Source organism: Ctenopharyngodon idella, chromosome 11 (assembly GCF_019924925.1).
Source record: "Ctenopharyngodon idella isolate HZGC_01 chromosome 11, HZGC01, whole genome shotgun sequence".
NCBI lineage: Eukaryota > Metazoa > Chordata > Actinopteri > Cypriniformes > Xenocyprididae > Ctenopharyngodon > Ctenopharyngodon idella.
In genome coordinates, this window is record NC_067230.1 from 6,004,174 (window position 1) to 6,032,098 (window position 27,925).

General features: G+C 35.2%; 1 protein-coding gene and 1 long non-coding RNA gene across 2 annotated transcripts in view; one reads left to right on the forward strand and one right to left on the reverse strand.

Annotated features, from left to right (window-relative positions):
* suclg2 (succinate-CoA ligase GDP-forming subunit beta) overlaps positions 1-20,072 on the reverse strand; it is a 125,382-nt gene extending 105,310 nt beyond the window's left edge. The window contains exon 1 of the mRNA XM_051912139.1: positions 19,860-20,072. Coding sequence (XP_051768099.1) covers positions 19,860-19,943 — 84 coding nt within the window. The 5' untranslated portion in view covers positions 19,944-20,072. The remainder of the gene's footprint in view (positions 1-19,859) is intronic.
* On the forward strand, positions 18,324-26,262 carry LOC127522318 (uncharacterized). Its single transcript, XR_007932566.1, has 4 exons — positions 18,324-19,120; positions 20,038-20,155; positions 20,918-21,114; positions 24,096-26,262. It is a non-coding gene; the product is annotated as an uncharacterized LOC127522318 (long non-coding RNA).
* Positions 26,263-27,925: the final 1,663 nt, after the last annotated feature.

Below are 27,925 nucleotides of genomic sequence, written 5' to 3' on the forward strand. Positions count from 1 at the left end.
CTTTATTAACATTGAAAGAAATAGCTTCTCTGGATCCTCTGGGAGGCCAGATGTCTCTTAAGGACATGGTGGCCCACAGCAGATCTTGACTTATCGGTTGTCCTCACACAAAGGTAAGAGGACGAAGGAAAGCTGTGGCAGCAGTTGCATCAAATTCTGCAGGATAGCAGATGCTCCGTTAGGACCCCACATCAACTTTAGAAAGTCGGGTACAAAGTTAAGGTTGTCTTTCTTAACATAAGCCTATGTCTTCCTTGCTAACACTTTTTTGATAAAAGTAATGAAATGTATAGTAGATCTGCAAAATTGATCAAAATAAAACTGAAACTGAGATATAGCTAATTGCAATTATCAAACCGCAAAGGCAGCAATTTAATTAAATAAATATGTCCACTGCATATTTCAGAGTGAAGCGCAGCACTGTGTCCAATACAGTGTTCAGTAACTCTTTATCCGTCGGTGTCTGAAGTGATTCAGAACGGCTCGGTTTGCAATTAATCCTGCTTCACACAAACTCCAACTCTGCATCTGCTTTGAGTTTGGGTCGCTTTCAGAAAATAACAAACACCAACTATCTTCCCATACTTGTTATGAGAAACGCTTCAACAAAAGAGAAGATTTAAAGAGATAGTTCACCCAAGAATTAAAATTATCCCATGATTTACTTACCCTCAAGCCATCCTAGGTGTATATGACTATCTTCTTTCACAATCAGAGTTATATTAAAAAACATCCTGGCTCTTCCAAGCTTTATAATGATAGTGAATGGCGCTCCTGATTTCCAAGTCCAAAAAAGTACATCCATCCATCATAAAAGATATCCACACAGCTCCACAGGGGGTTAATAAAGGCCTTCTGAAGCAAAGCGATGGGATTCGTTAAAAAAAAATAATAATAATAAAATAATCCATGTTTAAAACTTTATAAACTAAAATAACCAACTTCCGGCAGATGGCCTACGCAAATCAGCTCACGGTGAAAGAGCATGACGTATTGACAAACGCAGAAGTGCTCGCCTATAGCGCAAAACAAAACACCGTCACAAATTAAAAGTCTAAAATGAGAATTTTTAAAGAGAAATGTTGGAGGATTTTGGTATAAGAGAAGAGGAGCCTGAATTTGTTGCCCAGCCCTATTTGTTTGAACCACAAGAGGTGTCTAAGCTTACACAACTCCTACATCACTCATCACATCAGGGGTTACTCTTTTCTTTTTACTCTTCGATTTGCATAGGCCATCTGCCGGAAGCTAGTTATTTTAGTTCATAAAGTTTTAAATATGGATATTTTTCTTACAAAAACCCAATCGCTTCGCTTCAGAAGTCCTTTATTAACCCACTGGAGCCGTATGGATTACTTTTATGATGGATGGATGCACTTTTTTGGACTTCAAAATAAGGCACGCCATTCACTACCATTATAAAGCTTGGAAAAGCAAGGATATTTTTTTAATATAACTCCGATTGTGTTCATCTGAAAGAAGATAATCATATACACCAATGGCTTGAGGGTGAGTAAATCATGGGATAATTTTAATTTTTGGGTGACCTTTCCCTTTAAGGGCTGCCTGTGGTTTTCCATCAAAACAAAAGTTTTATGGTTTAACGTTTGAAAAAAAATGTAAACAGCCATAAATATTAGCAATTGCTGTATTATTTATTTATTTATTAACAAACAGCTAGAGAAAACAGTGATGAAATTACATTTGTGGATTTGGCTCTTTCATAGTGTGTTTGTCTTGCACATGAGGATTACAGATTTACTTATGTTCAGATTTGAGTGTGCAATACTCCATTGGAAAGAAAGGGCCACTGCACTGCAGTCATGACGAAGTCTATGCTAATCCAGCTGGATATATGAAGGTACTACACGTACACTTCAGACGTAGGGGAGGAAAACACTCCAAAGTGCTGGAGAGAGTCTGTTGCTCTTGAATGTAATAGACTCCTGGTTCAGTCATTGCTCTTATAACCCTATTCTGATTGCAGCACTGCTTCTCATTAACTGTGACAGATAAGGGAAAAAAAATGCATTTTGAATTGTGTTTGTGTGGTGTGTGTACTAAATGTGGTGAGTGGCATGAGGAGCAAGTAAACACTGAATTTTAAATGCCACCAACATATCATGTTAAAGATAATGTACAGTAAACAACATTTAACTTCAATAATATAACATTTCCAAGTGAAACAGGATATTTAATGAAAAAAAAAAAAAAAAAGTAGAACAGGGTTTTTATGTATCAAGATGTGAAAAGTATGCTATGATAAGAAATACATTGCAGCAATATATAAACATTTGGTTGATACCTTTACAAATACATTTCGTGTAAAAAAAAAAAAAGAAAAAGAAAGAAGAAAGAAATGGTAATAGCTTAGATATACTACTTAATATTTAGGGGATGCATATACTGTATATTAAAATTCTAGTCAATACCGATAAGCCAATAATTATTTTTATGTTATTATTGTCAATAACCAACAAAAAACCGATAATAAAATTTCAATAAATCTGAATAAATAGACCTAAATAAATTAAAAACAAAAAACTAAAATCAACCATGACATAAAGTGACATTAAGAGGCATCACATCATTATAAGCGCCATATAAGAAATGGACATATATTTTGAGAGTTATTAAATTAATAACATGCAAATCTATTAATATTTAATTTTTCCCTACCTGACTGGATGGTTTGGTAACATCAAAAGTAAAATTATTTCAGTGAGGTGGAGGAAGTTATTACATTTTGATAAAAATTCTTTAGAATATAATGTCCACTCATGAATGATACATAAGACTGAATATGGATTTTAAAAGTTAATATAATCAGTTTGGATTTCATGTCATCTTTAACTAACATTAATAGTCTGCCTGACCATATGCACCATTACCAATGCGCAACAAACTGAAAGCAAGCAGCTGTTTAGAGATCCAATCTCATTGCTTCTCACCAGGCAGACATTAAGTGTCAGAGTAATTCAGGAGGACGTGTTTAAGCATCTACCTGACAGGTGAGGAAAAAATTTTTTTTTTTTTTAAAATCACTACGCAAAAGAAAGTAAGAAAGAAAGAAATCAACACCCGTCCTTAAAAAACCCAAAAAAGAGGAATCATGTAATCACTCATCCACTAAACATGAAATCTGCTGGGGTTTTCACAGAATTTACAAACAGACAAAAATATTACAGAATTACTCAATGTGCCAAAGACCCAGACAGTGCAGGCGAGTCAATGTAGACTACATTCAGGCCTTCGGTACACTATTAGTCTGCTCTCGACATTAGCATGACTTAGACATTAGGCCGCTCCATCAGCAGGACAGAGAGAGTGGAAGTCTCAAGTCGATAAAGGATTGATTCCTAAAAGAGTTTTTGCGGGAAGACAAAAATAAAATAAAATTAAGCAACACAACCGCTTTCCTCACTGGGGAAAATTGGTTTTTACTTTCGCATATTCATGAGGGGATATTTACAAATCTGTATTGACCAATCTAATTCTTTTGGTAGAAGGAAGAGGAGCTTAGAAGCTCAAACAAGGAGATTTTCTGAGGACAGGATTATAAGAGCTTTTCTTGAGGTCTTTCAGAGGGCAATACTGTTTCATTGTGCATAATAAAAAAACATTAAATCAGAGAAAATTTTTCATGCATTTCCATGGCATAAAAAATTAAAAATGCATATATCAGTTGTATAATCACTGCATAATTTACATTCAAGACCTACTGTATTTGCCATACATCAAAACCTCTTTTTCCCTGGGTAAAGGAAACTCCTGTAAAACTATATAGGGGCAATGACTTAATAGATAAAATAAGTTGTTATTGTTAACGAAAACTTAAACTATTAAAAACATTTAGGGTAATAAAGCTAAACATATATATATATATATCAGTGGCGAGCGGTGACTTTTTTAACCGGGTATGTTGTCATGTCAAAACTATGCCCGGTGCATATACTGTACATTGGATTTGTTTATTTTAAGCTAAACGCTCGTGTTCACTCTACACAGAGTGTTAGATACTTAGTTGCTCACTCTAGACACATAGCAACACAGTAAGAAGTATTTCTAATATGTTGGACCTTTTATTGAAAGCAGCTGTTGAGACATGCCTTCATAATCACCTGTAAGAGCTGTGATTGTTGTTTGGGTTGGAAGAAGTAGAAGTATATTTAGGTTAGAAGAAGTATATTTTTTTTAATTAAGAATTAAAAATAAGTATAACATAATAAATAGGCCTATTAGTAGCCTATTACAAATAATAATTAATCAAACTCAATATAAAAAACTGTAAAACATTTTCAGCTGGTTAAACTTAGAAATGAAAGTTGCTGCCTTAAAAATGTGAGTTAACTCAACTAAACATAAGTTAACTCAACTTGATAACCTTGATAATTCAACTTGATAACCTTTGTTTCAACTCACAAATGGTCAAGACAACTTAACTTAAAGTAATCCATTGTCTTGACTATTTGTAAGATGAAACAAAGGTTATCTTCAAGTTTAACCAGCTAAAAATGTTTTACTGTAAATACATTGAAATAATGCAAATTGTTGGCATTAACAAATGAAGACCATCGATTTCAAACTCAGACAGTAGGTCTGCTTATAATCTGTCTTTAACATTTTAGCCTATAAGTTTTCATAAATATAAATTTCCTTATGGAGAAACAGCTTCAGTTATGACTTTAATTTGATTTAGTCTAGTTAGTTTTGTATCCAATACAATGTGCTTTTCGGAGATCACATGTTTCCTCTTGGGCGAGCAATTCGCGGACAGTTTAGCCTGTGCCCTAAATCCTTCATAGGCCAGCAAACCAATGAGAACGTGAGACAGTGATGGCGATACATAACAACAGAGCGTAGGCGCCAAAGCTGCTGTAAGATCAGCATACCTGGAACCCTCCATCACTGGCAGATTTGAAGAAAATTACAGTGGTTTGGCAACTAAATATATGACAGATAGTTGCATACACATTACCAACATTTTATCATGTAAGCTTTATGGTACACCTCAAACAAATTCACATGCACTTTTTTGCACCATGCAATTTATAAAATAAATTATGTTTTTCTAGACCTCTTCAGGGACTCTTGGACTCAGTGTGCGGCCAGCTACCTTTTTTGTTTATGTTCAAGTATTTCCTTGGCTCTACGCACCTGAAAAAAACTGAACTTTTTGTCAATTTAGAGCTCAACAATTTCCTCTGATCTATACCTCAAACAAAGGAAATTATAGTAACTTATAGTGATAATTTTAATTAAAAACTTAAAAAAAATTAAAAATGGTCATTTTAATTTGGAAGTACTAAAATTACTCAAATTAAGGGTGTGTTACACAACAGCGATGTACTAAAAACAAAAGTTTTTCATTTGCATTTTTAGTGTACAGACAACATTGTCAAAACGATCCCCATTCACATGATCCCCTTTTATCTGCAAAAACGACTACAAATGCTGTATTATTGATGCCAGGCCAGTAGTTAGTAATGTCACTTTGTAAAGAAACATGTAATACATATGTGTATAACATCACAGTTATCACAAATTCGCATTTTTGTAGTTTACATAGAGACGATAATGGTATCATTTTCAAAATCCTGCACTTTTAAACCCAGTTTTCATCCATTTTACATTTTCAGGCCGCTAAAACGCTGGTGTCGGAACGGCCAAAACGCACAAAAAGTTTTCCATTTTTAGTTGAAAATGGTGTTGTGTAAACAGCCTAAAAAAGTGAAAAATTGGTAAATATCACAAAATATGTCACAGTCATTTTCTTGTAAATTCAACCCAAGTTATGCTAAGTTTGTAAAAAATATTATTACATTACATTACATTACATTACATTATAGGAACATCTACCTGCTGCACAATTCTAGTTGCACAGTAAACCACTGTACCCACTCTGCATTATATGATAATTCTTTCCCTAATTATCAGCATCTGATGCTTCGACAAAAAGTATTTAAGGAGCGGCCCAGTGGACTGTATCGGATCCTTCATAGCGCAGTCACAGGCCAGCAGTCTCCAGGGGTTAAAACCCTCATTACTAGTCATAGCTCTGCCCTAAACCCTTTGAAATGACTCTTCTTAATTAGCACCTCCAAATGGCCTCACATTTAATTAACTTGTGGAATCCTTGAGGGGCGTTTTGATTTAAGAAATTAACACATTTTCCCATTCCTGATTGTAACTAATTGGTTTACTTTATTCAGAAATGATAGCTGCCATTTGTTGTGAATAATACAATACAGGGTATTAAAATAGTCTTAATCAAAGAAACAGAGGTGCAAATTTTGTTTTCATTATAATGTAAGATCATTTGAGATATTAATAAGGTGTATTTACGTCCTTCCAGCATTTGCGCAAACTAATTAGAGAAAAACATACTTATAGGGACAAATGGTGAAAATATTTTAATTTAGAACATCAATATTCTTTCGAAGTCACAATGTTGTATAACGAAGCAATGATTTAATTATCTTGTGCTGGGGAAAAAAAGTCAAAGTAATTTGTGATCTCTGAATGCTCTCAGCTCTATTTCATTGTCGGGTTTCAACGTTTGACTTCAGTTCAGCAAGGTCAGGTGAGCAGTGGATGAGCAGCAGCTTTTGACAAGTTGACAAGAGAGCTCCGTTAGGCTGTGACGTGTGTGTGTTAGCAGAGCTGAGTTGGGGGAGTCAACAGAGCATGCCAAAGGATTTAGATCGCAGAGATTTGCATCATGGGATACGCTTTTTGCTTAATCTCCTAAAGACAGACACGGGCTGAAGGTGAAGGCAACTCTCTGCAGATATGAATTTAGCAATTAGCATAGTTAATAAGGAACATCATTTAGAAGAAAGAGGTCTGGAAGAGTGAGGTCAAGTCTGCGGACAAATGGAAGTGGGCGAAAACACTGAATCGTTTATAATACGATATTAAAAGAAGAACTCACTCATTTACTCATGTAACTTTCTTTCTTCGATGGAACAATTTTTAAGACTATTTTACATTCTCAATGTTTTTGCAATTACAATGAACTTTCAAAGAACTGCAGCTTTCAAGCTTCATAAAGGATGCAAAAGTTTAAAAAAAAAAAAAATGGTTGACTCTACCCTGGTCAAAAGTTTGAAATAATTAAGATTTTTTATGTTTTTGAAAGAAGTCTCTTATGCTCATCACAGCTGCAAAAATACAGTAAAACGGTAATATTGTGAAATATTATTACAATTTAAAAGAACTGTTTCCCATTTTAATTTATTTTGAAATGTAATTTATTCCTCTGATGGCAAAGCTGAATTTTCAGCATCATGACTCCAGTCTTTAGTGTCACATGATCCTTCAGAAATGCTGATTTGGTGCAAGAAACATTGCTTATTATTATTATCAATGCTGAAAAACAGTTTTGCTGCCTAATATTTGTGGAAACTTTACAATTCCAAGGTTTGGGGTAAAATAATTAAAAATAATTAATAATAAATAATTTTATTTAGCAAGGATGCATTAAATTGATCAAAAGTGACAGTAAAGACCTTACAAAAGATTTCTGTTTCAAATAAATGTTCATTCATCAAAAGAACTTTCATCATAGAATCCTGAAAATATAGTTTCCACAAAAATATTAAGCAGCAAAAAACTGTTTTCAACATTGATAGCAATAAGAACCATTATTAATAATTGAGCACCGAACCAGTATAGAATGAACGTTCCAAGTCTTCTGAAGCCATTCCATAGTTTTGTGTGAGAAACTAGTTAAAAATTATAATTATTTACTGATAAATCTTGAGAAACAGCGCCGAATCATTCTTTTGAGTTTGTTTCTGCTGATATGATGCACTATACTGGTCTGAATGATTCGTTCATGAATCAGACTGATCTGATTTTCAGATTCAACTCACTCAATGATCCGGTTACAGTGTTTCGGTCTGTTTCTCAGACAAAGAGTATTTTTATGATACTTTGTGCTTATTTTTGTTCTTTTTGAAGCTTGAAAGTTTCAGTTCCCATTTATGGTAACTGTGTGGACAAAAACAACCAAAGTTTTAAGGTTTTTTTCTGAATTACAACATATATTTCGGTCTGTTTCTCACACAGAGACCTTTATGATACACTGTAAAAAGTCATATGCTATATCTACTCCATAACATTTTGGCAACAGATTAGAATTAAATTGAGTTAGAATCAAATTTAATCAAATTAATTCCTTAAATGTCAACATTTAAAACGAATAAAATTTAAGTAAAATTTAAACAAAAATATCTGAATAACAGACAGACTTCAAAGATGAATTAAGAACTATTTTTTATTGCCAACATTGAAGGCCCCTGATGATAACAAGCAGAATCACTGAAGGAAAGAGAAACACAAGAATTAACAGAGGTTTAGATGTTGATTTTATTGAAAATGTTTTACCATTATCACCATTATGGTGATCAGTGTTTCATTTAGTTGGGAAGTTTAACTCTTTGCTTTTTATGTCAGATTGTGGTTTTTGTAATGTTTTTTGCTAATTTTACACATTTTAAATGGTTGACTTTTAAGGAATTAATTTGGTTAATTCTAACTCAATTCTTATATGTTGAATTTAATTAATATTATAGCTTGTAATCTGTTGCCACAATTTTATTGAGTAGATAGAGCGTATTACTTTTATGGCTCCAGTTCCCTTTATTGTAACTGCATGGACAAAAGCAACCAACATTTTAAGAATTTCTTCTTTTCTGTTCAATGGAAGAAGAAAAGTCAAGTTTTTATAGTAATAATGACAGAATTTAAATAATTAGTAAACTGTTCCTTTAATAAACAACATTTAAACTGTTCTTCAGCTCTATGCCTTAAAATGAACCTTTGAACATCCATGGAATCATAAACCAACTGAATAAATATCAAGACAGACAGACTTTCAAAGTTTTTTCTCAACTGTCATTGGCACAATAGTGGCAACATATTGTATAACAACTTTTAATTTCCCGTAACAATAAATATCGCCTCATCATAATCATCATTACAGAAGAATTATCCCAAATGGGCCGGTATACGAGTCCCATAGGAGCTTTCAAAAGAGGCACCTCTCCTTCAAAAGACTGCCGACAAGAACTCTAAATGATTGCCGCCTTCCTAAATTATTGAAAAAGCCTAAACAGCCCTCATGAGCAACAGAAATGGCTATTAACCTTGGCGAAACGATATTCAAATCCAGTTACAGCAAACTTGCTCTACTGTATCCCTGGCGGCCAGGAAATGTAAATGTGTTCTCGCTGTGGACAGATGGGAGAAACGCATGCTGTTTGAAGTTCTTGCACCAGAGGAGTCGCACCCACCCACCCCTTGTTTAAAATATTCAGCATGCAGCCTCATCCAGCAGACTCCCCTGGTCCTGTTTCGACACTCCAGTCAAGCTTTTCAAGCTGCTGCAGCGTTGTGAGGCGAATGAGCTTTGACGTCTTCAATCTTTGCGTAAAGATTTTTCCCCGCCCTCGTGAACGAACGCAGCGGCAAATGTTCCTTTAAGTTTGGAGATGCAGCTGTGGTGCGGTGAGGGTTGTGCTGGGGAAAACAGCTCTGGGATTATCTCTATGTCCAGACAGGAATTTCTGAGGCAGCGTTGGTGTTATCGGCCATCACCTGTCTTTCTTTTTTTGGCATTGTCATCATTGACAAGCCATCTCTAATTTTCGAGCTGTCATAAAAGATGTGAGTGAATTGCCGTGATACCTACCTGCCAGTCACGGCTCCTGAGCTCCACTACAGCGGACTGGCAGCTGGCTAATCACTGCTTCTTATCTTTGTGATAAAAGTCCAAAAAAACAGATTCTGTAAAACTTCAGCCACTCTGTTCAAAGAAACTTAAGAGTGCAGTTTTGTGCACTTTGCGAGGTCTGATGCAAACTTGGACAGGGTGCAGTAGCCCAAAAATAAACAATTTCCATCGGGTGGCCGAATTCTCCATTGAATTTGTACATCTGAGGGGTGTTTTGAGGATGTTGGAGCACCAAAATCGTACGTGCAGAGGTGGAAATCAACCCGCGGAGAAATTTACATCCATGGGAAAACGGTGGACTTGGAATTACAGTTCCAATTGGATTCAATCAATTCTGATTCAATTGGTTATATTTAGGTATTGCTCTAAAGTATACAGGGAACCTTCAAATATGATACATTATGAAAATGCTGAACCATTATTAATAAATTCACCAACACCAACAATAATGGACAATAACTGAACACCCAATCAGCATATTCGAATGAAGGATCATGTGACACTAAAGACTGGAGTAATAGCACAGGAATAAATTACATTTTGAAATATATTAAAAATAGCCGTTTTCTATTTTAATAATATCTTACAATATTTTACAGTATTACTGTTTTACTCTTTTGATGAAATAAATGATAAATGTAGCCTTGGTGAGCATAAGAGACTTCTTTCAAAAACATAAAAAATATTAATTATTGGTAGTGGATATATAATTAGTGTTAAATTATTAAAACACTCCAATAAAGAGTACAGAAAACCTCTAAATGAGCCTTACTCTTGAGAGATTCAGTCAGTTCATTAAGTAAAAGATTTGGTAGACTCATTTAAAGTACATTCTGCGGAGTTTGAGAGTCTTTTTGAATAATTAATTTCAATAATCTGCTCAAAAGAGTCATTTGTTTGTGAATCGGACTATAATGGTTCATATAAGATTCATATAAGACTCATTTATTTGTCAATCAGACTACACTGGTTACACTGCTTGTTATTGTGTGCAGAAAGACATTTTTTCTCAATATTTCACAGCAGCACACATTTGTTTTTGTTTTTTAATAAATCACATTCAATTCCGACAGCAAACTGTATATTTGCTGACACTGAAGAGCGGTAATAATAAAGTAAAAGAATGAACCTGGGATTTTAAGATTCAATTTCATGACCGTTAAAATTAAGATCATCATTAATCAAAAAATTGATATTTTTACCCAGCCCTAGTGCAAAACTCTAAGCATGCAGTCACTGATTAATAAAAACAGCTCATTGATCGCCGTCAGGAACTGGCTGACAGCCAGACACCTAAGGAGATGGTGAAACATAGATCTGATCCAAACGTGAGAAGTCCAAACTGAGAGAACTGCTCTAATCTACATCTCATTAGTGTCTGAATCACATCTTGACATTAGTGCTTTAAAAATGTGCTTTATTGAACTACTTCTGACCTTCACACCCACAATTTAGAGGTCCTTGTCATCTTTACAAATAGCTGAGATAAACCTATGCATTAAAGATCTATTACCATAAAGATGTCACTATTCATTGATACCAAAAAAGTCTTAAATAAGTCATTTGGATAAAGATAATATAACTGCACTTGGCACTATGTACTTTCTCATTAGAGCAGGTCCTCTCTCTCAGATGGATGAGGCTTGTGCTCCGTTGCAGCAGGTTGCATCTCATTATACGACCAAAATGAAAATATATGCTAGCTAAGCAATCTGCATGCACTACTAAACCACATCTTATGGCAGCAGAGTGGACTGCACGGAGTAATGAAGTGATGCCTTATACACTAAATTGGTGTTGATCCAATGTCATTTTCCTGCATAGAACCGCTCTATATAACTTTGAAACTCCAGCTCAGGGACAAAATTAATAATAATAAGGTCAAAAAGTAACACATAGTACAAATTGAGCATTTAGTTAAAAATGAATTTAAAATGAAAAACAGACTTTCATGGTGACATCAATGTTACGTGTGCTGCATTCTGAGAGCGGAGTCAATAAATTGACTGAATCCAGTCGCAAAATCAGGTCAGTCAGTGTTTCAACTAGCTGTCTGTACTAACGTCACTGGAAAGATGCTTTTAAAGACAGAATGTTTAATGTTTAAAGTCCTCGTTCTGTGAACTGGTGTAAAGATTTATGAGATGGCATGCATTTTTGTGAAGTAATTTTTAGAATAAAATTGATTTGAGACAGTATTGATGCCTTAAGAAAACAGATGTGACATATGTGGTGTTCAAAGAGGTAGCCTATATTGTGAAGCCAATAATGAGAAAACAGAATTTTGCTGTTAAATTACAGCTGCTGTTATTTTCAGATTCCTGTATATATAACTTGTTACTACACACCTGATAATTTATGGAGGTTTGGATAAACTAAACTTCTACAAGCAGTGTTATTTTAGAATCATTTACAGTTGCAAGAAAAAGTAGTAAGAGTAAGATATTTTACATAAAAGATGTTTACATATAATCCACAAGACAAAAAAAAAAAATAGCTGAATTTATTAATATAACCCCATTCATAAGTATGTGAACCATTGATTCTTAATACTGTGTTTGGTTACCTGGATGATCTACGACTGTTTTTTTTTTGTTTTTTTTTGTTTTTTTGTGATGGTTGTTCATGAGTCCCTTGTTTGTCCTGAGCAGTTAAACTGAGCTCTGTTCTTCAGAAAAAAATCTCCAGGTCCTGCAGATTCTTCAGTTTTCCAGCATTTTTTGCATATTTAAACCCTTTCCAGCAGTGACTGAATGATTTTGAGATCCGTCTTTTCACACTGAGGACAACTGAGGGACTCAAACACAACCTTTAAAAAAGGTTCAAACATTCACTGATGCTTCAGAAAAAAACATGATGCATTAATAGATGGGGGGGTGAAAACATTTGGAATTTGAAGATCAAGGTAAACTGTATTTAATTTGTCTTCCGGGAAACATGAAAGTATTTTCTGTTGCTTCCGAAGGGCAGTACTAAATGAAAAAAAATGATATTCAAGCGAAATAAGAAAAATTTGGACCTCTTCATCCTGTTCAAAAGTTTTCACCCCCCGACTCCTAATGCATCGTGTTTCCTTCTGAAGCAGCAGTGAATGTTTGAACCTTTTTTAATAGTTGTGTTTGAGTCCCTCAGTTGTCCTCAGTGTGAAAAGATGGATCTCAAAATCATTCAGTCACTGTTGTAAAGGGTTAAAATATGCAAAATATGGTGGAAAACTGAAGAATTTTTGGGACCTGGAGATTTTTTTCTGAAGAACAGAGCTCAGTTTAACTGCTCAGGAATAAACAAGGGACTCATGAACAACCATCACAAAACAAAAAAAAACAGTCGTAGATCATCCAGGTAACCACACACAGTATTAAGAATCAATGGTTCACATACTTATGAATGGGGTCATTTTAATAAATTCAGCTATTTTTTTGTCTTAAGGATTATATGTGAACATCTTTTATGTAAAATATCTTACTCAGGACAGTACTAAATAAAAAATAACATGCATTTTGTATGATCTCTCTTATTTTGTTAAAATTTTGCACATTTTCACAGATTCTGCAAGTGGTTCACATACTTTTTCTTGCAACTGTAGATATTATTAGTTTTAGTTTGATAGTAGATAGTGTGCACGAATTCACGAATTCTTTCCACGCTCAAGGCCAAAGGAGTATTGGCTACTTTGAAAGGCTCGCGCGCTCAACTGTGCACGAGATGGAGCGGGACGTGGAAAATGAAGTAAGGCCTATACCCGGGCCTTAAGACAACTTTTTATTTTCTCTCACACACGGCACAGAGAAACAACTTTCTAATAAAGCGACCAAACTGCCTGTCAAGTGATAGACGAAACTGACAATGACTTTTTATCATTTTAAACTGAAATGCAAGGCAATGTGCTCATTCACAGCCACTACAGAACACCACACAAACATAGAAAATGAATAAAAACATTTTGGATTATAAAATATATAGGCCTATAAATAACTGCAGAAAGGCCACACTGCAGATAGATATGCATTTCACATGTCGGCAAATCAAATTAAATCGGCTAAATTGCCTGTGTGAGCAAGTTTTAACTCTATAGCGCAACATCGATGCACCGAAAAACAATCAAAAATTAATTTACAGAATTGAAAAATTCCTGATCGGAAAAAAAATCCAGTCTTTCACGCAATCTGCCTGAGTCTTTTCAAATAGTGCACTAGTCAGCTAACATTAGTCAGTTTGTTAATGTTGGCCGGCAGAAGCGTGGCGCATTTTTTTTGGATCAACTTTTACCATTTTAAAGTGCATCCAATTCTACACTTTAGATTTTCTTATCCCAGACACTGTTAAAGATTTAATCCCTGCCGCCAAGATGCTCCTCTGTCGGTCACAGATCATGGAAAGTGAAACTTAAATCTGTCACAGGGGTGGTTGGATTTATTCACGCACATTAAAAATAATTATTAACAGATTCTTTCTTTTCACATTTTTTATTTAAAGCATTATCATAATAGGCTGTATATAACTTATTGGGAGAAAACCGGTAGGTCTATGTAAAATCAGATATTGAGCACCCCCATCTCGTTTCATAACACCTCTGCGAAGATTCGACTGTGAGATTGGTAGTCGAATCAGGCTCCTCCTATCAAAGCTTCGAATCGTCGACTATTCATGGTCACCCTACAATTTTATATCAACTTTTTTCAAACTATTGTTTCTACTCCAGTTTGTTGGTGTAATATAAACATTTAAATGACAATAAACTGTAATAACTTGTTTTCATGACAGTTTTATTCAAATATAAATTAAATTAAAGCTGCAAGCAGCGATGAAAGGGCCCTCGCACCCAGCCTTACCGCCACCCGTTGGCTTTAGGAAAACAGTGAACAGTGGCGAGAAAATACAAGAGAATTATGGCAAAGTCATTTCAAAGTGGCACACTTCCTGCTGCCAACAGGTGGTGCTTTGACCGTATCTAAATATTGCCATGTAGATGACTTCAGGCCAGGACTATTATCAAACATGTGAAGTTTGGAGCAGATCGAACATTGTATGCCTGAGATTGTATGCCAGTTTCGTGGCATTAAATGCATATATTAGCACTTAGCAGAGTGTTGCATGATTTAACGTGTTTCTAGTATGTTTGGTACTTAGTGGCATATTGAAATGTGTTCGTGGGATTGAATTACAGTGTGAAGCATGCCATTTCCTGTTGCCAGCAGGTGGCGCTATGACTAAGTGAAAATTGGCATATAGATGTCTTCAGGACAGGACTATTATCAAACATGTGAAGTTTGGAGCAGATCGAACATTGTATGCCTGAGATTGTATGCCAGTTTCGTGGCATTAAATGCATATATTAGCACTTAGCAGAGTGTTGCATGATTTAACGTGTTTCTAGTATGTTTGGTACTTAGTGGCATATTGAAATGTGTTCGTGGGATTGAATTACAGTGTGAAGCATGCCATTTCCTGTTGCCAGCAGGTGGCGCTATGACTAAGTGAAAATTGGCATATAGATGTCTTCAGGACAGGACTTTCATCACACATGTGAAGTTTGGGGCAGATCAGACACTGTATGCTTGAGTTACAACAGCTTCCTCTTTCATGGCGAAACATCAGACTTTGTCAGGCCACCACAGACACACCCTTCAACGAAAACTCAAGATCTTTGCAAATTAACATCGCTAAGGCCTTAAGATTAGACTGACCATATATGATATGGTTCTGGTTAAATGTCTACGAAGAGTTAATCACAGTGTAAAACATATCATTTCCTGTTGCCCGCAGGTGGCGCTATGACTGTCACTGAATAGTGCCATGTTGATATCTTCAGGCTAGGACTCTAATAAAACATGTGAAGTTTGGGGCAGATCCGACATTGTATACTCGATTTACAAGAACTTCCTGTTTCATGGCGAAACATCAAACTTTGTCAGGCCGCCACGGACACGCCCTTCAGCGAAAACTCTAGATCTTCGCAATTTAACGTCGCAAAGGCCTTTAGATTAGACTGACCAAATATGATGTTGATCTGATTAAAGCTCTAGGAGGAGTTCGTTAAAGTACAACATGTGAAAATGGCAAAAACTGCAAAAATTTTGCAGAGAAAATTCTAAATATCTCACTTCCTGTTGGTTTTTAGATTTCGTACCGGGAGACATTTTTGTAGGTATTGGGATGTTACATGTGTGTACCGAATTTCATACCTGTACGTGAAACGTAGCGCGAGGGGCACGCCGTTGAAATTTTGTAGGTGGCGCTACTGAACTATTTTGCCATGCCTAATTCTGAGATCCATAACATACGTACATTTTCACCACTTCTGATGCGTGTGCAAAGTTTCATGAGTTTTCGAGCATGTTTAGGCCCTCAAAAAAGCGATTCATTTGGGAGAAGAAGAAGAATAATTAAAGCTGCAAGCAGCGATGAAAGGGCACTCGCACCCGGGCTCACCACCACCCGGTGGCCTTAGGAAAACTGTGATTAGTGGGCGATATTCATTTAAGTGGATTTTCGATTTAAGAAATTATTACCAGTTGAAATCTAGAAATTAATATTGTCAATTCAGAGCTAAATAGCTGTTTCAGCAGAAAATTTTCGGTAGTTGAAATTTCGGTGCATACCTAATAATTTTGTTGTGTTTTGTAATTATTCTTAATTTTTTTTAATATGTCTTCAATATAATAATAATAATAATAATAATAATAATATTTATATATATATATATATATTTTATTAACATGTAAACAGTTTATTAATTTTTATTTTAGTACATCAAGTTAAACTAAATGAAAATGAGAAATGTTTTCTTTGCAACTAGCTGAAATAAAATAAGTTTAATTTTTTATATATATATATATATATATATATATATATATATATATATATATATATATATATACATACATACATACAGGTGCTGGTCATATAATTAGAATATCATCAAAAAGTTGATTTATTTCACTAATTCCATTCAAAAAGTGAAACTTGTATATTATATTCATTCATTACACACAGACTGATATATTTCAAATGTTTATTTCTTTTAATTTTGATGATTATAACTGACAACTAAGGAAAATCCCAAATTCAATATCTCAGAAAATTAGAATATTACTTAAGACCAATACAAAGAAAGGATTTTTAGAAATCTTGGCCAACTGAAAAGTATGAACATGAAAAGTATGAGCATGTACAGCACTCAATACTTAGTTGGGGCTCCTTTTGCCTAAATTACTGCAGCAATGCGGCGTGGCATGGAGTCGATCCGTCTGTGGCACTGCTCAGGTGTTATAAGAGCCCAGGTTGCTCTGATAGTGGCCTTCAGCTCTTCTGCATTGTTGGGTCTGGCATATCGCATCTTCCTCTTCACAATACCCCATAGATTTTCTATGAGGTTGAGGTCAGGCGAGTTTGCTGGCCAATTAAGAACAGGGATACCATGGTCCTTAAACCAGGTACTGGTAGCTTTGGCACTCTGTGCAGGTGCTAAGTCCTGTTGGAAAATGAAATCTACATCTCCATAAAGTTGGTCAGCAGCAGGAAGCATGAAGTGCTCTAAAACTTCCTGGTATACGGCTGCGTTGACCTTGGACCTCAGAAAACACAGTGGACCAACACCAGCAGATGACATGGCACCCCAAACCATCACTGACTGTGGAAACTTCACACTGGGCCTCAAGCAACGTCGATTGTGTGCCTCTCCTCTCTTCCTCCAGACTCTGGGACCCTGATTTCCAAAGGAAATGCAAAATTTACTTTCATCAGAGAACATAACTTTGGACCACTCAGCAGCAGTCCAGTCCTTTTGTCTTTAGCCCAGGTGAGACGCTTCTGAAGCTGTCTGTTGTTCAAGAGTGGCTTGACACAAGGAATGCGACAGCTGAAACCCATGTCTTGCATACGTCTGTGCGTAGTGGTTCTTGAAGCACTGACTCCAGCTGCAGTCCACTCTTTGTGAATCTCCCCCACATTTTTGAATGGGTTTTGTTTCACAATCCTCTCCAGGGTGCGGTTATCCCTATTGCTTGTACACTTTTTTTCTACCACATCTTTTCCTTCCCTTCGCCTCTCTATTAATGTGCTTGGACACAGAGCTCTGTGAACAGCCAGCCTCTTTTGCAATGACCTTTTGTGTCTTGCCCTCCTTGTGCAAGGTGACAATGGTCAAGTCAGCAGTCTTCCCCATGATTGTGTAGCCTACAGAACTAGACTGAGACACCATTTAAAGGCCTTTGCAGGTGTTTTGAGTTAATGAGCTGATTAGAGTGTGGCACCAGGTGTCTTCAATATTGAACCTTTTCACAATATTCTAATTTTCTGAGATACTGAATTTGGGATTTTCCTTAGTTGTCAGTTATAATCATCAAAATTAAAAGAAATAAACATTTGAAATATATCAGTCTGTGTGTAATGAATGAATATAATATACAAGTTTCACTTTTTGAATGGAATTAGTGAAATAAATCAACTTTTTGATGATATTCTAATTATATGACCAGCACCTGTATATATATATATATATATATATATATATATATATATATATGTATACATACATATACATACATATATATCCATTATATATATATATATTTTATTTTTAATTTTTTTTTATTTTAGATAATGTTTATTTTGTTTCAAGTAACTTTTTTGGTTTGGTTTTCATTTTAGTTTTAGCAACTATAATAACCCTACCTTCAAAGTACAGTTAAATTATATTTGTGCATGGCCTTTTACATTGGTTGTTAAAGTTATTGCACAAAAACAAGAATTCTTGAAGAGGGCAAGCCTCTGTCCTCTGACAACCACCAACACATTTGTTTTATGTGCCAACAGCCCCTGAACTATTTAGGGATATCAGTCAGGATTAAAAGAGAATGGAAAGCACAGCTCAGATCTATTCAATGACCTACTTGAAACTTTTCCTTTTGAGTTTTGTTCTATAATGTCAAAATATAGCCTCCGACTTTCCATATGACTGAATTTCCATTGAAACTGCACTGTTGATCTACTTTGTCCTGTTGTCCTGGTTTACGGTCTATATGTGCACAGGAAACTTTCAGAGCAATCAAAAAGCACAAGGTACACAACACGTCAGATGACACCCAAAATGAAGAAATATTGAAAATCTCTTTATGTTGCAAGACCAAAAGAAGAACACAAGACATTCGGCCAAAAATACTTATATTGCAAAAGATATAAGAATTATGACAGCAGATAAATCTGTGTATAGCTAAGATAAATATTAAAATTGACCTTTAAACCTTGCCTTAGACTGACAGCAAATTGCTACTGGCTAGCTCAGCAGAAAGAGTTTCATCACTGACCGGTCAAAGGTTGAAAGATGGACGTGATTCTGGCCTACTGTTCACCGACTGAACGAAGAGGACAAACCTGAAGGTGAATCAATCATTCCTAGTGAAGCCTTATGAAAAAGAGCAAAAAGCACCCAAAACACTCAAAAGTATCTTTCAGAATCGGTGTTCCAGGAATTATATAGCAGAATACACAAGCTAATGTACACTATTATTATCTTATGGGATTTAATTTCTTGGTCAGAATACTTATAAGAGAATTCTTATTTAAAAGAGAATCTTTTGAACAGACTCTTCAGATTAGAAACTTTAGAATATACATTTTATATAATATCTAGAACAGAATCATTAGATTTGAAACTTAAGAACAGAATCTTTAAAACAGAAACTTCAGAAAAGAATACTTAGAATAGAATCTCTGTCTAAATTAATTGCAAAACACTAATAAGACTAAGTTGCAGGTCTTGCAGGGTTTTATAAACACTCATTTGCTGACGTCAGTTATCAAATACCTTGTTTAAGGTTAAAGTTTAGTTATAAGACAAATTGAACATTAAATAAATGATTCTTCAAAGCATCACAGATGGATGAACGACTGTCTAATTGTCAATCCACTAAAGCATCTATTCAGACCACTAGTTAAATGATTAAAGAATGAAACGATAACTGGTAAAATTAGTATATGTGCATATATAATGTGCAGAATAAAACATCATGTCTGGCTCTGTAAACAAACAGACAGCAGCTGCGTTACGCATTACTCTGTTCTTTTGCTGGTCACATCACGCGGTGCATGATAAACTTACAGATCAGCGATCTGTTACCTGGTTTCTGCTCACAAGCAGTTGTTTAGTGCTCGCTGCTCGGAGTCCTCTCACAGCCGCCTGACATGCCATGGATGCCGCCATTTTGAACCGGAAGTATGTCCTGCAACGCTGACACGTGTGTGAGGAGTGACAGTGACTGTAAGCGTTGGCTGACTTTTGCTATGTTGTATTACAGGTCTTCTGAAACCCACGATTCAACCAAATAACAGGGTTGGACTATTTACACTGCAGCATTACCTCCCCGTAGCCAATAGGACAAACGTTCATTTGCACACATAACTATCTGGATGTGTGTATGTATTCTTACATTCTATTTTTTTATATAGGCCTACATATATAAATATATCATAATGGAAATACATTAATACATATATTGTGTAGATAATTTATATAAATATTGTTATGGAAGATAATTTTAAAAATGGAATTTTATGGGCTAAAAAATATTAATATAATTAAATACACCTCCGTCCATCCAAAATTTGAAAATCTATTAATAATAAATAACATTTTTCTATTTATATTGTTTTTTTTTTCTTTCATATATTTTATTTAGTAGTGCTTTATAAATATATCATAATATAAATAAATATAAAATATGATTATATGTAAATACAATTATTTATATATATATATATATATAAGTGAATAAAATAAAATGTTTCTGTTTATCTTGGTTAGTTATTAATTATTGCCAAAAAAGTGTATCATAATGTAAATACATTAATTCATATTATGTAGATCATTTACATTGTTATGGAATAAAGTCTGAATAGCTGTTGAGTAATAAAATATAATAAAATGTTTTAAAATAACAAATACACACAGAAATTTATTTATTTATTTTGTTTATTTGTTTGTTTGTTTGTTTGTACTCTTCTATGTATTCTTTTATTATAATCATAAAGATAAAATATAGACATATATGCCTATATAGACAAATGTAATAAATGTGTAAGACATGTATATATAAACATGTAAGAATTAAGTTATCTGGTTTTATTTATTTAATCTTGCTTCACTATATTCAGTCTTGTGTCTTTCTGTGTTTTTAGGTCATTTGTATACAATTCAGTGCCAAAGGCTTTCATCATGTCTCCACTAATCAAATGTCAAACAACACAACAGATTAAGGAATCAACACACAAAATCAGGATCATTTGGAGGATTCCATGATGGAGATGTGATGGGTTGGATCGGCTCCATATTAGGTCCCCAAACTTGGTGGTGTGTTTTTGTGGCGTTGATCAAAGTAAGGGGGTTTGATTTTCTCTCACACATACACACTATCTATCTATCTTTTCTACTTTCTTCTCTATTCTCTAAAAGCACTCATTACTCTCTGACAGTGAAAGGGCAGGAAGGGCAAAATGATCATAAAAAGCTGTGATTATGACAGAGAGACATTTGCTTCAAACTGATGTGTGTCAGCAGAAACCCATTCAGAGAGGATGATGAACTACTCCTGAAGAACATGAAAGCGTCTCTCTCCCTCCCTCCCTTATTTATTTAATTATTTATTTTTTTACACTACAGTCACATAAACAAGCCTTTGCCCCTTCAATACATCCAAACCAAAACATGCAGCTCAGGACATATCAACATTTTGCAATGGCAGAAAAGCCACAATTGCTGTTTTTATTCTGTTATATATTTATTTCAACCCAAGCTTATTGGAAAAACGTGCCTGTGGCGACATTTCTGCAAACAGATATTACATTGATTCTTGCTTGTTTCGCGACACTTTCAGATGCCCAGTTAGTGGCTCTAAACGCTTGTTCAGTTTTATCTGAAACAGATGAACGTGAGTCTGGCAACATTTTATTTTGTTGGTTATATGTATTGCGGTAGTTTAGAAAATTCTTTTTCATAAGGGTGAAAATTCTGTCATTATTTACTCTCCCTGAAGTTGTTCCAAACCTGTATAAATATCTTTGTTCTGATGTACACAAAGGAAGATATTTGGAAGAATGTTTGTAACCAAGCAGATCTTGCTCCCCATTGACTAACAAAGTATTTATTTATATATAGGCAATATAAAATAGTCAATGGGGGGTGAGATCTGCTTGGTTACAAACATTCTACCAAATATCTCCCTTTACATCAGAACAGAGATATTTATAGAGGTTTGGAACAACTTGAGGGGGAGTAAATGATGTCAGAATTTTCATTTTTGGGTGAACTATCCTTTTAATGTCTATCGCGTTTGAATATAATACCACCCACACTAAACCCTATTCTAAACCCAAACAAAAGTATTAACAAAAGCAAACAGATAAAAACACATTTGCTGAAGCAACCATGTCATTTTAGTTTGCTGTACCAGGTGAGCTACAGAGCAAGTTTACTATGTCGGAAAAGCTATACAGTACATATAGACCTGGTTATGTGATGCAAACCAGAAAAAAATATATTACATATCATGTTGTAAGAATGTTTTGAGGTCATACATGAAAATAAGTTTGAGGAACTACGTGAAAATACATCGTTAATTTGTCCCTGTAATCGATAATTTGTGTGAAAAGCAGTGTTGGGGGTAACACATTACAAGTAACTTGAGTTACGTAATCATATTACTTTTTCAAGTAACTAGTATAGCAATGCATTACTTTTTCATTTTACAACAAAACATCTAAGTTACTTTTTCACATTTATTGACTGACAGCTCTCCTGTCCCCATGTTGAGAGAAATAAAACGCAGAGGTGTTGTGTGCGCTGTGTAAACATGAAGGTTATTGTAGTTCTAGACTAAATGTGAATATGCATTTACTCATCTCACTTGCAAGAAAACATTCAGTATTCCTCAAAACGAATAAAAACTGTGAAATGCAATCTTAGAACTTTATGCAAACCTGTAATTATTAACTATATTAGATTACACAAATATATAATCTCACTTTTTATTAACCAATGTCTTTGCTGCTGACTTTTGATGATCCAATTCAACCACTAATACTAATAAAATTACTTTAGATTAGATTTATCCTATATGTATCCTTTTCTTCTTTAATCCAGAATGGCAGCACAGCTGAAAGGTTTGTTTGAGTTGCGCCCTCTACTGTACAAGCATAAATTTGCATTTCCTTCAACCTGAGGCTTATTTATTTCACTTTTGGTGTGAAAGGGCCTTAACATTTACTAAAAATAGACCTTTTTTTGTTGTTATTAAAAAATAAGCAAGCAAGCCCAGCCCAGGTGAGAAACAGTAACGCAAAAGTAATGCAACACATTCCTTTTCATAAAAAGTAACTAAGTAATGCAATTAGTTACTTTTTTAGAGAGTAACGCAATACTGTAATGCATTACTTTTAAAAGTAACTTTCCCCAACACTGGTGAAAAGGAATAAAAGTTGTTGATGTTTTACTGCCTATTGTGTTCATTTAAGCTGGAAACTGCAGTGAAATGTATGCATAGGTATGTTTTTGGAATTTTATAAAAATGTGGTTGAGGCAAGTTTATAAGCCTAGGTTGATTTATTTCCCTAACTACCTATATTTAATTCATAGACTTTGTGCTTGCCCATCCTTTTCCAGCTACTTTTTAATAGGAAGAGATCCATATTTTCTTTGTGTGGAGTATTCTTTACCTTTCACCTTTTTGAAATCCAGCCGTCGTACACAAACAAAATGCACACTATGCACAATATCCCAATCTGTCGACCAAGCTGTCTTTTTGAGAGAGGATGTTTGTTTCATGGTATAAGAGCTCTGTATTATGGTAATGAAGCTGACCTGAACTTAGATGTTTAATAAAGGACGAGGATTCTTCTCAGCCCACCGAACAAAGCTTTTTGCTTCTCATACCGCACTGATAAGCAGGGCTTATTCAAACATTTATGCTGCAGTCACATTTTCCACAGACGCGTTTTGTATTTAAATTTGAAAGTGTTTAGACTGCAAACTTTTCCAGTACAGCGGTCAGACCTAACGAATGGCATTTATCGTTTCAGGCTATCGTTCCTGATCCTGTGCCATTCTAAGACTGCGGTGTTGCAGCACAGCAAATATTTCTCCAGTCTTTTTCTTGTTTCAAAATGTGTCCGAGAATCTTCCAGCTACATTCATTCTTATTGTAGAGAATGTGTTTCATGCCCAACTTCCCTCGAGACGTGAAAGCCCCAGATGTTGCGCTGCAGTGATAACACCTTCTTAGCTTTCAAAACTATGAGTGAGGGGTGCAAGAGCTTGTGAATTCTTTCATAAGTAATAGTTTCTGCTTTCGTTTCTTCTCAGTTCCTCCTCAGCCGGGCCTGAGAGCGTCAAATATCCAAAGCCAATGCCTGCCTGAGGACGATGGGGCCTGTTCCATCTTTTCTTATACAAGCAGCCCAGTTGGAGACAGCAAAGCTTTCCTGCATGAGCTTTAGATCGCAAGGCAGCCTCCCTCTATGATCAATGTGTTTAACCCCTGTGCACAAGGTAGATGCATGGATCCTCACTGTGAAACCAAGAACATCTGGCCCCCTCATTGGACATCAGTGTGACTCTGACAGCCAGGAACTATTGGCCTCATTAGCTAAAGGAGAAAAAGGGAAAGAAAGCGAGTGATGCCTAATTTCCCTTCCTTTCACAGTCTGGTTCTCCAAACACCGAAGCCCTGAAGCACGCTAAGCCTCTTACCTCTCTCTGTCTCTCTCTTTTTCCTCCTCAAACCAGTTCTGAAGTCTTTTCTGCTCCCCTTCACCCTAACCCACTTTAAAAGCTATTCTCCTCCAGCTCAATGCAAATAAGGCCATTTCATTTTACTATGCTGGCAGTACGTCTCCCACTAAAAGGAATGGGAAGCGGTGGCACACTCCATCTGTGCGCGGGATGTGGTTCCTTTTAATGCCGTGGCAATTTTTCTTTTAGAGTATTACCAGAGTTAGCACCGAGGGCTGTGAATATTTCTGCTAGTATATAAAATGCAGTTATAATCTGCAAACGGCCTTGAGTTCACATTCAATTTCATGACATGTTTGCTCACCAGGTTGTGTGGTATTAGACGGCTGTAAGAAAGCCTTGTTTTTTTTATCCATGAAAATGCAGTGTGATGCAAAGAACTGAATGAATGCATGTAACTGCTGAGTCAACAGCTCAGACCTGGTACTAGAAAGCATAAACTCGCGCATCTGAGGGAAAAATCAAACCCCTCTCATTGCCAATTTTCATGTTTTTACTTATATTCTTTTTTTAGAACAAAATTGTCCTTTCAATTCAGTATAATATATACATTTTTATCATTATATTATATTCTTTGATATTTTTATTTAATATTGTCATGATTCCAGCCTGTGTTCCCCTGTCTTGTGTAGACTTTTATGTAATTTCCTGTTATGTTTCTGTTCTTATAGTCCTTTTGTTGATTGCTTACCTGTTCATTAAAGGGTTAGTTCACCCAACAATGAAAAAAATTTAATTTATTACTTACCCTCATGTCGTTCTACACTCGTAAGGCCTTCGTTCATCTTCACCAAAAAACATAAATAAAAATAATGAATTCTCAACAATATCTGTATTGGCCAATTTCAAAACACTGCTTCAAGAAGCTTCTGAGCTTTATGAATCTTTTGTTTCGAATTAGTGATTCGGATCTCCTATCAAACGGCTAAACTGCTGAAATCACGTGACTTTGGGGCTCCGATTCACTGATTCGATTCGTAAAGCTCTGAAGCAGTGTTTTAAAATCGGCCCATATAGATATTATTGAAAAGTCGTTATTTTGCTTTTTTGGTGCACAAAAAGTATTCTTGTCGCTTTATAATAGTAAGATAGAACCACTGAACTCACATGAACTGTTTCAAATATGTTTTTAGTACTTTTATGAACCTTGAGAGTTTCAATGGCTTTGCTCTCAATAGAGGCCTCACTGAGCCATCGGATTTCATCAACAATATCTTAATTTGTGTTTGAAGATAGAAAAAGGTCTTACCGGTGTAGAACGACATGAGGGTGAGAAATAAATGAAATTATTTTCATTTTTTGGTGAACTAACCCTTCAAACTTGATTGTTCCCAGGTGTGTCTTGTTGTTAGCCCTGTGTTCTTTGTCAGGTCTTGTCCTACTTGGCTGTATATCGGTGCGACTCAGTTCCGTTCCTGTGGATTTATTTTGTTCTGTTCCTGGTTCTTGGCTGTATGTTTTTATTAATAAAAACCCAACTGTATTTGGATCCAGCTCCCTGAGCTCCTGAAATAATGAGCATGCTGAAGTATTAAATATTTTAGAGAAGTTATTGTATTGAGAATGAATGTCCAACCTTAAACCCAACTGTCAGTGGGGCGCAAGCAGATCATACAAAAACGTATAATGAGATTGTATGAATTCACCACCAAGTCACAAATGAAAATTGGTTCCGAATTGAATCAGCTTTAGAGTGTCAAGGCAGGACATATGACACTCATTGACAGACCAATGAGACCACCCTTACGAAAAAGAAGTTTATTCAAGTGTGCTATTACTATTTCTTTTAACCTAAAAATAAGAAAGTATACTTTCAGTATACTTTTTATATACTTCTCAGAAATATACTCAAAATATACTTGACTTATACTGACGGAAAAGTCTAAGTATATTTGACTCATACTTGTACTTTTGATTGAGATATACCTAAAAGTATTTAAGTAATTAAGTATTCTAAGCATAATTGGATGGTAGTTTTGATTGAGTAGCCTATTACTTTTTTTCACATAGTTTTACATACTGTCTTATAAACTGACATTGTTTGAAAATATTGATTCATAAAGAAATCAGATGTTCCTAATTCTGAGTATCTGAATTTTTGTGTAGGCTAGTCCACTTGTAGTGTACATAGGAATTTACTTCAAATCTATAAATGTAGATACCCTGTACCCATTCTGTGACGCCAAATAACTTCCCTGTGCAAAGGATCATAGGGGCCCGAAGTGTCCATCAGTTGTACCCTTCGAAATCCTTTATTCCGAAGGGCCCTTTGAAGTGGCCAGTTTTGAACACTTTGGTTTGAAACGACCCTTCAATATGGCAGCCATGATTGTTTTCACTCCAAAGTGCCCTTCGGAGGGAGATATATATCTTGTTTGGAACACACTGAATGATAGAAGATTGCTTACTCAAATGTAAAATAATGCGATCATCAAACATTAAACAGCATGTAAATCAAAACTGCCTAATGTTACTAAATGAAATGTCAACCCGGGATGAGCTATAGGACTGTGAAGCTTTGGGGGTGTTGATGGACTCGATCTACTCCATCATCATTCTGAATCCCATCCAGAAGTAGTCTCTGACAAAAATGCAATTTTATCAGCTTTTTGTTTAAAATGTTGCTTTTTTTTTTTATGAAACAACCACATTTAAGTGTTGATAAAAAAAAGGATTCATTAAGCTAGAATAAAATGTTTTTAAAATGGAAAGAGTTAAAGTACAGTTAAAGGTATATTTCAAGTATAAAAAATAATACCTAAATAGGAACATAGTAGTATACTTAAAGTGCAAAAATAATATATAAAAAGCAAACTATAAGTGTGATGTTATGTTCACTTAAAGAAGAATACTTCAAAGTGTACTACTTGTATTAAAATAGTAAACTACTAGTATACTTATAAGTTCACATGCAGTACAAATGAGAAACGTAGCTGTGCACTAGTTGTGCACTTAAAGTTTACTACTGTTACACTTATAGTACACTTAACTGTATACTTCAATTGGGCCAATTTAGTCCCAAGCAGTACTGAAATAATACACTTACACGTTTACTACTAGTACATTGATACTAGTATACTCACTACATAAAAGATTACTTAAAAATATACTTGAACATTACTTACATATACTTCACAAAATGAACTTGAAGTATACTACTTTTTCGTAAGGGCAGTCCTGGGTAACAACAGGCTTGAGGACTGCAGAGGAAGAGGCAGCACCAGGTGGGATGATGGTGAGGAAGACAAGGCAGGAACACAAGGAACCAGAGGCTTGATGATCTCTGATGTATAGCACCAGACTTGCTGCCAGGCAGAGGCTCACAAAACCAGAGGCTTGACACCTGAGAATCAGACAGCTACACCGGTCTTACTGGTATGACAGTGAGAGTCAGTGGCCAG